A 17089-nucleotide genomic window follows, 5' to 3' on the forward strand; every position below is an offset into this window, starting at 1 on the left:
AATAATTTTTAGTCGGATAAAAATATCTAAACACTCTCGATGATTTATCATACTTTTGAAAGAAACTTTAACTTTAAACGTTAAGTATAATAAGTAATAAATAAAGGACAATTTTACCCAGTTATTAAGTTTTTACCAAAATAAGGTGTATTTTGTATCCGAGAGTCGACCGATATGATTTGATCCTATAATTTTAACAAGTTGGCTTTTTATAGTAGGTGTAAAAATAACCACACCCTACATTCCGATTGCGTCGTATTGTGTCGTCTTCAATGTAATAAAAATGTGATATAAATTTTTCTTAGATGCCGTATTACATGAGACATGACAAATGTATTTCATTTCGCCGTTACTTTAACTTTTGCATCTTCAAAATGAGTTTTATTAGCTTAGAATTTTGTTTATTAAGTTAATATAATACTTTCTAAATATAAATGTCAGGTTGGATGTTTTAAAATTTGTTTATACTGTCGTCCAAATTTAGATCTTAGAGTACAAGTAACTTCAATCTATCGTAATCTAAAATTGGATTGTTATCTAATTTTTTTTTCTCGAACCAGTCGTACTTTTCGCTGACCTAACCATAACGATAATTTTATTTATTTATGTATTGAAATGCTTATGACATGGCGTGGTAAATTTAAAGATGGTGATAAATAAATCCTGTACCAAGTAAGTTTGTATTTGAAATATAAAATGATTTTATAATAGCACTTTCTAGGTAAATGTAAGTAAACCTTACTGTACGATCTTTGTCGTTTATTTGAAAAGTTTTCTCTCTCCTCGCTATGTAATCTTGTTACAGGAACGTTTGTGTATACTGAAATTCAATTTTACCTGAACACGTTTTCTTTATATCGATGCTATTGTATTTTCTCAGGCGTTATGTGTATATTTGTTCAAACTACGAAGTATTTTGATACGCAAATGAGTTTAATCAACGGGTTAATGATACATGTTTCTGTAAATGTATTTCCTCAATGGAAACCTGCAACAACATAGATGCAACATTTGAAGCATGAGATGTGCAATGGACAGGTAATCGGTGCCCTGTGGCTATTCGCTCGGCTCTGACGATACAGCCACGTGTATTAACATGCAAATATACGGTACCAAATACTTTGAACCTTGTTACCAGTAGATATGGTTTTAAATCTAAATTTACTTATATGTTGTTGATAGTACACGTGTAGTGTTTATTGGGGCGTCTCTGTGATGTTGGTCTGAACTTTGCGGTAAGTGCTCGAGGCATGTGAATTTGTATGACGGTAAATATTTTTCAAATACTTGTATGTTATAGTTTTTAAAAATATTTCTGTGATAATTTTATGTCATTAACAAGTAGAGTTATAGTTAAGAGTGTAGTACTAAGTAGAGTTGATCTAGTAGTTTAGATTCTGTTTTACGAGATACTAATTTAAAATCTTTGCACATACACAATAGTCAACATTTTCGTATACTGTTACGGTTTCATTTCTTCGCTTATTGTCTTGTTTTTAATCCAAGATCATATATCACTTTACACACATCATATATCACTGACATTATGTAGATCTTACGTTTTGTTTCGGAACTTCGGTCTAGTACTTTTAAATGATAAAACAATCTAATTAGAAGGTCGATAAGAAATTACAAAACAATCTTCCCTTTGCAAAGAGAAACAAGCTGTAATTACTTGCTCGATGAAAGTTTTCAAATTAAACACCAGCCTTGCGAACACCTGGCCCATTACTTGATACTACTTTTTAATTGCCCATGCGACTGTTCCTCAGCTTTGATAACATAAATCGTATTACAAGGTTACAAGTTACAAGGACTGGAAGTTTGTCTAAGGATTTGTTTCTGCTTAAGAATTATTGTAGGAAATAAATGTAGAATAGAATTTGTTCAGAGAGTTGATGACTGTCAGTGTTTCAAAAACTTCATAGACCTTATAATGTATTTTTTGTTTACTAAAGTTTAATATGTATTGCAATTTTTTTTACTTAATTCTCTTCCATAATATTAAATTCCTTTCTTATATCTTGATTGTTATTTTCCATTAAAATTTAATCAAAGTTAGTGAAGCGATGACCCGCATACGTCAAAGCTTTGCCCCAATATGGGTCATACGTGAGGTCAGTTTGGTGCAATGGATAGGTAATCTAGTGCCGGTCTCTGCGGATATCGTGGATATTGGAACAGGTATGCGGTGGACTCTTTTCATTCGCTGTTTGTTGGCAGTTGGCAAGTTACCACCGCGAATTTGATTACATGTAGCTCGGGAATAGGAATTGTATTGTATTGGTTGGTTTGTAACTGGAATTGGTTTCTTTATGAAAGTTCTATGTTTTTAATGACTAAGGTTTTCTGTTTTGAATGAATTTGGAAACTTACTCGTTTTAAGCACGTAGTTTTAGTAGCTAGTTAGGAAGCGGATTGAATACAGGGCAGGGCTAAGATTTATAATAACTCAAGATTTCTTGAATCGCAATTGGATTCTTCGTTTATTTTCCTAAAATTTGTCCTAAATCAAGTAATGAAATTACAAAACAAAGGTCCTTTCACCGAATGCAGCTGAATTGACAAAGTTCCGTATCCCATTAGTGTAATCCAGTGTCGACATGTAATATCCGCGTCGCAACTCGATCCCCGTAACTACTGTAATGCTGAGATAATCCTCGTCGACTCAATTGGATATACGGTAAGTTAATACGGCGAAGTTAACAGGGACACAATCAGTTATATGTGTGCCTTTTAGGTCTTTATAATTAAAAAAGCCTACAGGCAAATAACGTTCAGGGATTTGAGTTTATACACGTTTGATACTGATACCCTTTTTTATTTTTTACATAATTAAATAGTTCAGTATCAGGCCTAAAAGTCACAGAAAACCTACTAAAACCATAATAACTTAATTTATGATTTTAAAATAACTAACCTAATATTGTAATAGCATTTCGTCAATCTATATCTTAGAGTTATTTTAAAAATCAATAAGAACAAATAGGTATACCTTTTAAATATTATAACAGCCCTAAATGCGACCCTGGACGTCACTTTACATGTAACTGTTCTGACAGGACGTTTCCTAATTAACAATCGTCAAATATTCCACATTAACTGGAATTGTGACATGTTTTAGCTTTTTTAAAATAATAAAGTCTCTCAGAATATAATTTACTTTCGGAAAATTAAATTTAGGTAAAATATAAATGTTTTTAAATATTCGCAGTTTTGATATGGAACACTATGTTTACTTTAAAAAGCCTTACATCAAATAGTAGTCACTAACAATAAAAAACACTAAAAATAGAACCTTAGTGACTATCAGAGGTATATCTTTCAAGTAGACGCTTCATTAAATTCAATCACGTGTTGTTCATCTCACGAAGGAGCCAGTTAATTACATAGCTTTTTATACAAAGTGGGGATCCTCTTAGATCTTAGTTCATTAGCCTAACTTAGCACTGAACACCTAACTAAATTAATTTGAGAAGCAACCTTGGTACACGAGGGTAATATTAGGTTTTTACCTTTTTAAGTTAAAAGTTTGCATTTATATATGTAAATTATAATATGAAAGCTTGGTTTTTGTTTTATTTTCTTTCAATTTAAAGAGACGTTAGACAGTTAGACGTAGTTATTTTTTTTTAATAAAGTTCTAGTTTCTCAATAATTAAAACAACTGCTTTCAAACAGACTACAAAACTGTCTTATCAACTTCGAATCAATCTTGTTTGGTTTCAATTAAGTGCAACAGCTGAAGAATAATGCTCGGAGCATGAAAACAATGTGGTACTTGTTATGTGGCAGTAGAAATAAGACGACATTTGTTTTAAAAATGTCGACTATACGTTTTTCATTCTCAATCATTTGTCGCATAATAAGCTTGAATGTGACCTACTTATTCTGAATATACTATAAAAGAGTTTTTTTTTTAATTAGCATTGTACCGAAATATACGTTAAAAGTAATGTATGATTATACGCAAGCCGAAATTTGTAATACGTTTTGAAGTTTGGAGCGGTACTTGAAAAAATATTAAAACAGAATATTTCTATGACCCCAATGCGGATAAAATAGTCGGTTTTTTCTTTAAATATCTCGGTTGTCTACTACCGTTTGTTACTTTGGAGTTACGCAAGTACAGTTTTCACATCCTTAAATTGTCTCGGCAACAAGGATTTTTTTATTGTAATATTAGTTTATTTAAAATTTAACACGCAACAATTTACTTAGCTTCACTATGTATCCAACACACACATATTTTCTAAGAAACATCGATAAAATTTAATCAGACGTCCCATCCCTACTCGATTTGTGTTGGCGTACGGGCCGTCGGAGTTGTGAGTGATCCGACATGTGAGTAACGTCGCGTTATCGCGTTATAGTGACGTGACGCGTGATCGACATGCATTTTCCCCACAAGTCAGTCCGACACGGTACTTACGTGTTATATTGAAAAACTGACGGCTTCTCTCCACCTTTACAAGCAAAACACGGCATAAGAATTCACTTTGAGTTTATTTTAATCTTGCCTGTTAATAAAAATATTCAGAGGAAAGAATGTTTGTTGCAAAAGTATTTCAAACAAGAGATGTTAACAATAGTAGTAATTAGTAATTGTCACACTGCATTGTTAAAACGGGAGTAGATTTATTTTAGTTAACACACTGTTTATACATAATTTAATGAAAAAAAAAATACATTTCTTCAGTATTAGTCTTATACTTCTTATTATCTTACTAATATTTGCAAATGCGAAGTTCGTTAGGAGATATCTTTAGAACGGCTTAGGTGAAATATTTGGCATAGTTCTAGAACAGTCTAGAAGAAGTTTTATCTTAACTATGACTTTATATAATTGTGCACCAGATATATTCGATTTAGTATAAAAACGTTAGAGTGATTAAGTCTACCATATACGTTTGTTTGCGTTTTTAATTAAAATGAGTAAAACTTTCATATGTTCCTGCATCTTAATTTTTCCGCAACTTTAATACACGTGTTTTAAATTTATTCGAGGAAAAAGCGGTTTCCCTGCGAGAAAATTACCAGGAACGCATTAAGTTCAGGTCACACAGCGTTCGTAACGAACGTTACGTAAGTTACGTGCGGTGTGTTAACGGTTTGCTCTTGACCGTGTCCCTGTGCAATATCTAAGTTATTGATTCTGTGGTGAGTACCGGCGCAGTTAGCTTGTTGCGCGTTACTCTAGCCACATGGTACATTGCGTAATCGCTTACTGGGGTGCCGGTAACGGGCCCGTCGTGATAGTGTGTACTGACCTTTAGATGCTACCCATGCGTTAGTGTTATAATTATGATTTTCGTTGTATTTATTTATGAAAATCACAGCTAGAAATGTTTATGCTATTTCTTGACCTTAAATAAATAAAGTATGACTTTCTAAAACTTACGGTTGTTAGAAATGTATGAAATATTTCTATTTCCTGTATGAAATGTTTTTTCATATTTTAATCATAATATTTTTATATTTGAGAAAAGTTCTATGAACTACAGTATATATTTAAAGATGTGTAAATGTTTTTTGATGCATTATAAGGAGTTACTTTAAGAAATTGACGTAAGTTTAAAGTGTGTTCATATTAAAATTAGTGTTTCCATATAATTCGATACAAAGTCAGGATAACGTTAATTTGTTAATACTCGTATAATTAAATTGCAAACAAGCGGGATGAATATGTCTCGAATAGAGTTGTATTCATTGGCCTAATAATGTTGATTTTCGCAGCCGCTTGTGACTTGATGAATATTGTCTGCTCCGCTTTTGTTCGGGCTCACCCCATCTTTCCTTGTTTGCGATTACGCTTCCCCTTTCTTCGTTAATTAATTTAGCAGAGTTAAGTTGTTGGATTGTACCGTGTGTCAATTCTGTTGTCTGTAATTAACACTGTGGTAGTTTACTGTTAAACGTATCTTAATACAGTTTTATTGTATTGTAGGGAAAGCATATGACGTAGATTAATTTTTAACAAGGTATATCTAGCACAATAAATAAATAGTTAATTTTTTATTTTATTTTATTTATAGACAAGTTACAGCTAACTATCAAAAAATAATTTGTGGTATAGCCCCAAACACCTATATAAATTTTGTTCCACCGTTGAATAACGTTTTCCTTGTTATTTAAAAAGATGCAAGTTTTAAACTACTAATCTTGTTAATATATCGTACCTGGTACTTCTCCTGCCAGGTGCGTGCGCGCATCTGCCGTGTTCAGAGATATTGTGCGCGCGTGTGCAATCATGATTTACATTTTTCACTATTAATTTTAAAATATTATGCTTAATGCTAATTGCAGCTTCACTCTGCACCTGTCGCTTAGTTATGAAAGGTATATTTTGTGGAATTGGGACAATACTTCCAAATTGTTTTGATTATAATTTAATATATTTCTTGGCATGGTATGTGTTATGTTATATGTTATATGGAGGGATAAAACGCACGTAACAAGGAGATCGTTAGTTAGGGGTATGTAGAGATACACCGGTAGACCTAGAAAGAGATGCATGGATTGCGTGAAAGATGACATGATCAAGAAGGTAGTGATGACTGAGATGACGTATGATAGAGTTATGTGGAGGATAAAAACTTGTAGCGCAGACCCTGCGGGTGAATCTGTAAATGCCTCTACAAGGCAAACAGTGACAACTCAGTCACAAAAAAAAACCCCTGCGGGAGTAGGATAAGGAAGAAGATGATAATGACTTTCTTCGGTATCTTGTTAATTTATGGGAGTCCACGCTACGTCATTTCAGCGGTGTAATACGAGTAACACTAATAAATCTACAATAATGCTTTACGCTGTTCCATTCGAGATTTTCGAAAGTATCTTTAAAATTTTATAATTTTCCTCAACATTGTAGGTACTCGTACATAGCAATAGGGTCTCGTATTTTTAATAAGACTTCAGTACTTAGCAAATGCTTTTACACGCCCTTCACGGAGGATGATCTCGTCATTCCCTCCCCCTTTAAATTCTTAATACCGTCGCTCTCTAAAACCTTGCAAGTGAATTATCAGAACGTTTTACCGTCACCGTTTTAGATGAATTTTACATTTTTTTACGGAAAAGTAAATGCTGTAATTTTTCTAAACTTTGGTTACTGTTTTGTTATACCAATGTAATAAAAAGCTTACCTAAAGTTGACATTCATAAAAACAATGTAATTAATAAGAAATTATTTAGAATTAGCTAGAAAACCAAAAACTTTACTCCTAGACAGCAACAACATTATAAGTTATTCATCGCGTTTTACAGCAAAACACAGAAAAGTCATGTATACTTATTTAGCTTGAAAAACTTTTTTGCAAGTCGTCTTTTGCCTGTAGTGATGCATATTTGACTTACATTTACGGGGATCTAAAAGTATTTCGTGTTCATGACTTCGTAATGAAATTTATAACTGCCTTTTTGTCAGATCATACTCAGTTTTATTTCCACAACTCTCTCGTTCCATTGTGACGTCACAAAGGCGGCCCGCCCCCGCTCTTTTGATGTCAGTATTTTAAACATAATTCCTTCTTTTTTTAATTCGTCTTCACTACGCTTTCAACTCTGAATTCTTTTAATTACATTCCTTATTTCTTTTTATTAAATACACACTTTTTATGTTGTTATTCTTACGGCGCCATGAACCAATCTGGTTTAAAAAGAAGAATTTAAAGTTTTTCCTTTGCTTGAAAGACGTTACGTGTCGTAGATTGAGTAATTACAAAATCTATTTGTATTTAAACTGAATAAACAAAACGTGTGGGTCGTCTACGCCGTTTGTGACAAATTAGAGTTCCACCACCCGCCAGATCCGACTTCAACATTGCCCCTTGACCACATCTCAGCAATGGTCACTTACTAACAAAGACCTTTGCTGAATGACGACCCGACTAGCGGCCAAGTGAACAATATGACCCAACACTGGCGAAGTGGGCCAAGTGTTACAAGTTTCGTGGAAAACTCAAGTACGTGGGTTGAAGGCTGCGGGGGCAGATTGCCAAGTAGAATATATGATGTGTCTAAAATTAAATTAATTGATTGACCTGGTACCAGCACGATATTACCTAAAGTGTTTCCAAATATTTAGTTTCTATATTGGGAAATCGTATTGCATATGTCACTAACTAACCTAAGGGTTAGTGAACTAACTATTCTTTAATCTAAACAAAGTGCATAAAACCTAAAGTCAAAAAGCATAACGATCTTAGCTTGTGCAAACGCACTTTACACCTCTTTAACTTAATTATGTGTGCAAACAGTACAAAATGACAAAAAAAATACTCACTCCATGATCATTTCTGTGCTAACAAGCCTATAGGGCCTCGGGCGATGGATATGCTCTTTTGTTGTATGGTAATGTTATAGTCTTTGTCATTATTTTATACTCTTTGGCAGCTGTCAGATTGAGGGATTGTTTTTTTTTTGTTAGATACACGTTTTAAAAGTTTTCTTAAATTAAATTTGATGCTTCTAAACATACATTGTCTTTTATGTTAATGATATCTTCTAAACACTAGATGCGTTTGTATCTACTATTGTGAAAACGTAATTAAAGCCAATATATAACAAGCATCTCTAATAACTGCATTCTATTCACGATATTGGGAACCACTGGGCTTGTCAAATTAGTTCTGCATAATATCTACACCATTTAAGTTATGCAAATTAAGTTTGTTCCAGATTACTCAGCTTAAAGCGAAGGGCATCGGGCCAATGTCAATCTACTGACCTAGTTAACATATTTGTTATATCAAATTTTGTGTATAATAGTTGATTTAATTAATATCAATACTGTGCGTAAAATGCTTTGGAAATAGTGCAAGTTCTAATCGTTTAGATAACTTGACGACTAGAAATTAAGATCCTTTGATGATCAGAGATTTTATGTTCCAAATCCAAAGCCCTTTTCTACAAATTATAAAATGCTAGCTTTTGCTCGCGACTCTGTTTTCGTGGAATTAAAAAAAAAAACAAAAGCGAGTAGCCAATGTGATTTTCTATGTTCTACATATTTGCCAAACTTATTCTAGATCCGTTCAACCGTTTAGGCTACAAACTCAAACAAACATCCAAATAAAATTTCGCATTTATGACATTAGTAAGTTTTAATCCTAAAACTACGTCTCTATTTTAGCTTGTGTTTTTAAGGTGTTTAGTTTTGTCCTAATAACACTAAGAGTTATTAGTGTATTACGATAAGGCAGCTTAATTAATTTACATGTTGCGATATCGTTTTTACAACCCATTACGTTACGCATGTTGGTAGTTATAGCTTTTTCGTATGTATAATAATGGTAGCCTTTATCTAGCAATCTATACAATTCATGGCATTTTCATTTTTAGATATTTTATAGAATTCAACATTTTTAAAAGAAACAATTTTACGCTCATATAAAATTATTACGTAAAGTTTAGTAAAGAGTAAAACTATCACAGGACTTTCCAGCTTTCAGTTACTTGTTGCTTTGTATGAAAGTCAACACGCTAGGAGAGTCGTTGGCTGTTTTAAATTTGTATAGCTCTTTCCTAGTTATGTTTAAAGTGATGCTTGTGACTAGGATCTTTAGAAGCCACGGTGGTACCATCTATAGGATGGTGAGAATAAAAGTTGAGAGTTAACAAGTTGAAATGACAAGGGCTTCACCGACAACAGTACGATTTTTCTGCCATGTACTCTATCCAATAAGACGCCCAGACAGGCGCCATCGTTAGACCGTCTTTTGGTATGCCGCGAGCGTCGGGTGAAAATGCGCGCGCGCAGCTACGTTTAAGGAATGCGAGTAAAAGTACCTCAGTGCGTGGGGGCCGCTATCTTTGACGTTTGTCTAAGGATATAGTAGTCGTTTTTTAAACTGTTGTATCTCAACCAGTTTCATTAGATACACTTACGCTTTGTAATTCTTAGATTCGAACATATCTTTAGGATTTATTTAATTTTATTTCGTTAAGGTTTTTAAACGTTGTATCTGGTCAAGACAGTGTTCTTGTACCTACATAAATATCAATCAAACAACAGTAATCTTACTAATATTATAAATGCGAAAGTATAGATGGATGGAAGGATGTTTCTTAGATTTTGTAGCCTAAACGGTTGAACAGATCTCGATGAAATTTTCCATAGATGCAGAGGATAATCTGGAAGAACACATTGGCTACTCACATTTGTTTTTTTTTTATTTAACGCGGAAGATGTCGCCCGTGAAAGCTAATTGACAATAAATGTATTAAACACTTTACGTAACTTCTATAATTCCATGAATAAGAGTTAATAAAGTTTATCACGTGCAAATTAGTTTGAGGCCATGTGGCTAACTAGATAAATTATTGTGTTTAATGAAACATAAACGGTATACAAATTATGCTACAATTTTGTACTGTATTTTAATATGAAATTCGTGAAATTATTCAGTCGTTTAGATAATCACTATAAACGATAACAAGCCGTGGTTTTATCATATAAATAAATAGCAATCAAGTATAAACTTAAGTGGTGCACTAAAATAAACTAATGAAAACATTCGAAGTATTGATTGATACGAAAATAAATGAGAACCCACCATTCGGTCGAGACAACAGTTGACCCGATCTAAAACTCATCGGTCTGCCATTAAATGGACGTTTTATGGCGACGGCTGTTAAACTTTTATACAAAACATGACGGGATTAGACTAGCCAGTAACGAAACTTACTTTAATAAAGACTAAGCACAATCAGAGTATTAAAAATTTACTCTTTCAATTAAGGCGCTTACTCGATAAAAAAAGTATAGTTGTACAACATTGAAATATATTCAAAAATATTTAATGAGTAATTTAAAAAAAAAAGGGAAAAGTGTAAAGGATAAGCTTAATGAGAAATACAAAAAGAGAAAATTCCCTTGGAATTGATGATACAAAAAAAGAAAAAACCTTGCAGAATTCGCAGACAAGCAGACTTGATTAAATCAAATACCGCCAGTCGGTGCTGATCAATTAAAAACTTTCATTTACAGCGAGCAGGTACGGTAGGAAATAGGTCCGGCCCTCTCGCCATTCCACTTCCCAATCCCGTAAAGTAAACACTGTTAAACTATGTGAAATTCTGGAACGGGACTTCAAACTTTTATCGCTTCGACGAAATGAATCGATGCGGAACGTTTATGTGTCGAACTAACCGATTTCTATCTTTTCATACCTTTTGTTTTAACTTTGTTTAAAGTAATTTTGTATTAAAGGTTTTTTTGTCCTTGTTAGAGTTAATCGTATCATACATTCTAAGGATATGATCAAACTGTTGTTAATTCGTAATTAAATCTCACTTCTTACTTATATAAATTCGAAAGTTTGGATGGATGGCAGAAGTGTGTTAGAGTTTGTAGCTTAAAAGAAGGAATGTGTCTCGATGAAATTAGGCATAGTATAGAAGATCATATAGACTACATATTTTTTTTAATTTCATGCGGACGTAGTCGCGAAAGCTAGTAAATAAATAAATACTGCCTTAATTATTACACTACTGTAAAGCAGCCTTATTACTAAATTAATGAGTCACAATCCCATCTTAAGCTGATTAATTTAAACGGGATTCTGATCAGGATTTAATACTAGAAAATCCTCGTTAAGCTTCATATTGGTAATCCTTATAAAATCACGTTCATAGCACGTAATCGTAATAACGTAGCTGTGTAAACATTCATGATAATACTGATCAATGATTTAATCTCGCTAAGCCTTATCTAACCGTTTTATACTGAATCGATAGAACGATTTATGTCATGTCTGGGATTTAAAAGTTATAATCTCAATCGTGCTCATATAGAAATTTACAACAAAAATATAGAAATTCTCTGTTACTCTGTTTAACAACTAGCGACATCTGTCGCGATTTATTTATACAAAGATCTAAATTTAACGCGCAAACTTTTCACATACGTTGCAGTAGATCATTGATAGATGGCGCTACTTGTATCATGAAAATCAATTTTAAATTATGTATGTTCATTTAAATATTGATTAGAAATTTCGAAGCTATGTTATGAACGGGAGAGAAAGAAGTAATATAAAAGGTCTCCATAATGTCTTTAAACTCAAATAACTTCGGTAATACAATTACATCGCAATCGTGGTAATAAAATCTTCATTTTATAAGATTAGTATATTAAAAGACATCAATTAACTAGTTGTAACCCTGTTTACTGAGATTCATCGCGTATTGAATATTAACAGGCTGGAAACTCGTGTTTCACAACGACTTGGATCTTAAACAAATTAACACCATAACCGTCACCCCCCATACCCTGCAACCCCTTTGCCTCAACTAAGTTATCGTCAACTAATAATTTGATTATAAACGCAATGCCACTCTTGGTTATTAGACATGATACTTTATTTTTATCGTGGTAAAGTTGAGATTTCATTGTAAATTAGATGGAATTCTTTTGTAATATAACCTATGCAATAGATTATAAATGAAAGATATATTAAAGAGACAAGGAAATTAAATTACGGAAACATTTCTCAAGGTCGTGGTTTTTGTCAGGCAAACCAAAGATTCTGCATATTTGTTAACAAAGACTACCGTTAAATAAGCCGTGACAATCGTAAAATCTGTCAATTTGTCAGTAATTGTTTTTAATTGTATATCCATTCATTTGCGTTAAACAATGAAGGTTATACCGGAACTTACTAACCTTAAAACAAGATTGATTTCTAAGACATGGTCGATTATGTTTCAAGTTTGTTTTATTCTTTACATTACTTTTAATCGAAAATGTATGTTTTATGCCGTCAACATGCTTAAAGAATACTGTTTAGATGTTGTTTTAATGTCAAAGTTTACAATCTTTATTAAAACCCCCTCGTAGTTTTGTAGCAGGAAGCGGCAAACGAGCAAGCATCCAACTGATATCTATAGAATAACAAAGGGACATGGGATAGACATTCTGCAATTATTTATATCTCCCTTAATGTCTTCATCTCATATAAAAGACTTAATTGCATGTTTTTTAAATTTAATTTACTAAATTCGCTGTATCCCTAATTGAATCTTCATCAGTAATTCAATGCGCATACAACCTGAGACGTAATGTTACCGAGTAATCTATCCGCAGTGCAGTTAGCGACGAAATACGAGTTCGTGGATATACCGGATTTAACTTGTACGATATCGAATTACGATTGAAGAAATATCGGGTACATCACTAGGCGGCCATGTTTGTGACGTGACGGATTTATGAGTAACCCAATTTGGTAGACATGACTGTAATCATTACACGGTTGCTATGACATTAATCTTGGAGTCTCTACTTATGTTAAAAAGTAACAAATTCCTTATAGATCTTTAGTTAAGTAAAGGCAACATAGAAGTGGCGAGAGAAAAAAAAATAGTGACGCAATAAAAAATCAACCACTAACTACTGTTAACTTCATAAACAACATGTTCTTTGCGTAGTTATTAACACAGCAACGCAGTTTTGTCTAATTGTTAAATTGCAATAACAAATGAAGTCAGTCAGTCGCGCAGTTCCGGGTTGTGTTATCATTGTAACTTATATAGCAACAACTTTGAAGACAAAAACGGCTAGAGAAGGCCACCTGACTCATTATGCTGATTAGTTTTGTTTCTGGTATTCGCAAAAATATCATTTAATATTCCTAGCGTTGGTTTTCACCGCAGAAACACATGTAATAAATAATCTCTCCTAAATACGACATGTAAGTGGGTCTGCCAAACTCAACCAATAACAAACGATAGCCTAAACACACAATTTGCCAAGTATATGTCGAGGAAATACTCTTGAATAAGAAACCAAATAAATAAGATGTCTAGTATTGTCATAGCGGTCATGTTTTTGTTTTCTCACACAAGGAAATAGCATTTTATAAGAAAAATATTCAGAATTCCCATACTCAGTGCACGCTTTCTGCTTCACTACTAACGTGCTGATTTATTGTTTCAGATTCCTACGATGTAGCGTGAGCATGGAGGCGAGACGGTGAAATTATCGATAAAATATTCACATCACTAATATCGTCGTGTGAGTTTTTAATGTGAATATAAAATGTGCGTGTGTTGTGACGTGTGCGCCGCGCGTGACTGTGACTAGTGATGTCAAGTGTCAACAGTTACGTTTATCGATAGTCGACAATGGCGACTATGGATTTGACCAACGAAGTGGTCCGGTTGCGGGCGGAGCTGGAGAAGGTGTCAGCGGAGAGGGACATGCTGCTATGCGAGGTCTCTAACTTGCGACGGGAGCTTGAGCTTAGCGAGCTGAAGCAACTGCAAGATGACAGGTAAGAACTTCGTATGAAGTTATTTGTGAAAGTTTTGAGAAACAAACATGAAATAGAGAGACATGTTTAGAATTGAATAGGACTTTATTCTATTGCCCCTATATTAATCCGCGAGTTTCACGTAGTAATAAATACGACTTCCGGAAAAATGGTTATGAACACACTTGTATATTTCAAACGATGACATGAACACGACAAGCTGCCACATATACGTCACATATAAAACGGTTTTAGAGTGAACAAAGCGGACCCTACGTCTTGAGCCCTTTCAAAGCTCGACAGACAGACGGGCCCCATCCCGTCACGGTTTAGGACTGGTACAAGACACATGCTTTTTGCGCAACTGACTACAGGGAAGTGTTTGTTTTTTGTACAAAGAAAGATTAATAAGATGTTTCAAAGATGCGAATTTTAATTTTCCATTTTTAATAAAACAATGTCGTTTTCAAATCTCTTCTACTTTATTTTTGTTGTAATCCTACAGTGACAGGTAATCCAGTGTTCAAAACTCTACTCTAATTAGGATAAAAGCAGCGACATCTGACAGAAAACATAATCTTTTAGAGTTACTTTTTGCTTAGATTTGTTGCTTAAATGTTCAACATCCATAAGGAAAATTTTATGGCACTTGTTTCCTTTTAAAATAAGCTTTATTATCTTTAAAATATAATAATAATGATTACACAATCTGGGACATCGTTTTAATGATAATGAACTTCAGAATGACTGATCTCAATAAAATTTGGTAGATAGTTTAGAATAGCGCAGTCTACCAAATGAACTTGCTAGCGATAGCTAGTAGTTCTACATATATGGCAAAGTTCATTTTTCCTCCGTTTTTGTAAGCTTTTTCATCCGCCCTCGCTCGTGGTTCACCCACGCCGATCTCTATTAGCCCATTGTTCGTAGTTTCACTAGCGTCTGACGTCATAAGGTCCTTACTGTCAACTGAATAGATCCTTTAGCGCGCCAGCTAGTTATATCTTCAAGGCTTTCTCCATTTTCTTTGAGTAGAAAATATAAGGATTGTTTAGTTTTTTTACACAATAATGTTTCTAATCATTATCACATCAAAAAATTTATAATACTGGTCTTTTATTTGATCTGGAACCTTTTGAAGCTAAGAATTTAATTAAAATGTCTTGAATTTGTACACTATAGATATAATTCTAAAATCCTATGTTCTCCTCAAGAAAGATATTTGTATGTTTACGCGATAAAATGCAAATCAAAGAAATAATAAATTTGTTACTAAAGAAATTGTGATGCGGGTAAAACGCTGATATCAGTTATCCTTGTCCGTCGCTACCCGTGTCAAAATTATGTGGAAATTAATGACGCTTCCTTTTTCTGATAGCACGTCTCACTTACCTGGGGTTTTCACTGACTTACTTGTACAAAAACGTATTGTTAAAAAGGATAATATTACGATTTAAGATTTTTACATAGTCATTTCGGTGTTATTTTATTGGAGCGGGCGCACACCTTTGATTAACTATCACACAACTGTTGTGCGATTGTCTCACAGCTAATTCAACTGTTTAGTTGTACAACTAAAAATCGAGTAGTGTATGCAGCTCTATAAAACTCATAAGAATCAAAGCGAGATTAAACAGTTTTGCGATAGTCAAAGTATACGTTATGTGGTCTCATAGTTTTGAATTCCATTTTATCTTATTGTTAGACAAAAACTGATGGTCAGTTCTTTGCGTGACAGTTGCGAGAAAATTATCGTGACTTCATCAGCATTTTTTTTTATTAGATTCGTTGGTGTCCTTTATATCTGGTAGGGGCGTTAATTAAATGTAACACCAATTTTGTTGATGACCTTACGAAAATGTTCTCACGAATATGCGTGATACACCCTCAGTACAGTTTAGTATTGTCAGTTTAAAAAGTTGTCCACACACGTGCGATGTAATAAAGTATATGTAACTAACATAGTACGTTTAAATTTGTGTAGCTAAAATAGAAAGTGTGTAGCGGGCTTAATGCGTCCAGTCGAAACAAAGTATATCAGTGTGTATTATGAAACGGATCCCTGTTTTTGTCCACTTTATAACGTAGTTAGAAACACTGAAGGAAAAAGTGATTCGCTTTCACCGAAGCCACGTAACAAAATTCTTTTTCATTTAACTGATTCCAAATAAATATTTAAGTGGTTGGATTTTATTTCTTCACTCTACGCGCAAAAACTAACGTCCCGCTTTCGTTTTCAATCGTGTCTCTCTTTGTTTGTTTTTGTTCCCGCGACTTGATTAATCTAATACTTTTATTGAACGTTGCAGATGGTTTTCAGTGTAATAATAAAATTGTTTTGTTCGTTTGTTTTCTTATATCGATCGGTTTCAACACTAAACTATAATATTTGTTACAGTCGTTAGTCTGTCGTCGAAGTTAATAACAGGACACAATGTTGTGATATAGTTGTACTGCTTGAAACCGTTATTTTGTACCAACTTTCTCGCAATTTAGTACTTTAACTGTCGCATTCCGACGACGTTAAACAATTTGCATAGTAAAAGTGTGATTATGAAGTGAAAGAGAAATTTTTATTGTTACGTCTGTTACTGATTCCACACATTACATGTATTCAAATAATAGTTACTCGTATTGTTATGTAACTGTTATAAAAGGGGTGCTTACGGATTAAGTTAATGTCGAAAAAATCGTATGTAAAATTTTACTTAAATTAATTTGAAGGACCATAAATTAGGATGATGTAGAGGTTCAAAATATATACTAATGTAAAATGTGCATTGTGCTTTTAAATATTACTTTTTTAAAATAATAACAGACTTGAGGCCCCCCTTTTT

The 17089-nt window shown here is 33.4% G+C and overlaps 1 protein-coding gene across 2 annotated transcripts in view; it reads left to right on the forward strand.

Moving 5' to 3' along the window:
• The window catches only part of LOC106111383 (IQ motif and SEC7 domain-containing protein 2), a 110146-nt gene that overhangs the window by 36614 nt on the left and 56443 nt on the right, over positions 1–17089 (forward strand). For both annotated transcript variants that reach the window (XM_013293442.1, XM_013293446.1), the window contains exon 2: positions 13937–14273. In XM_013293442.1, the coding sequence (XP_013148896.1) occupies positions 14125–14273 (149 nt within the window). In that variant the 5' untranslated portion in view covers positions 13937–14124. The remainder of the gene's footprint in view (positions 1–13936; positions 14274–17089) is intronic.

This window comes from Papilio polytes, unplaced genomic scaffold, assembly GCF_000836215.1.
Source record: "Papilio polytes unplaced genomic scaffold, Ppol_1.0 DF824169.1, whole genome shotgun sequence".
NCBI classification, from domain to species: Eukaryota; Metazoa; Arthropoda; class Insecta; order Lepidoptera; family Papilionidae; genus Papilio; species Papilio polytes.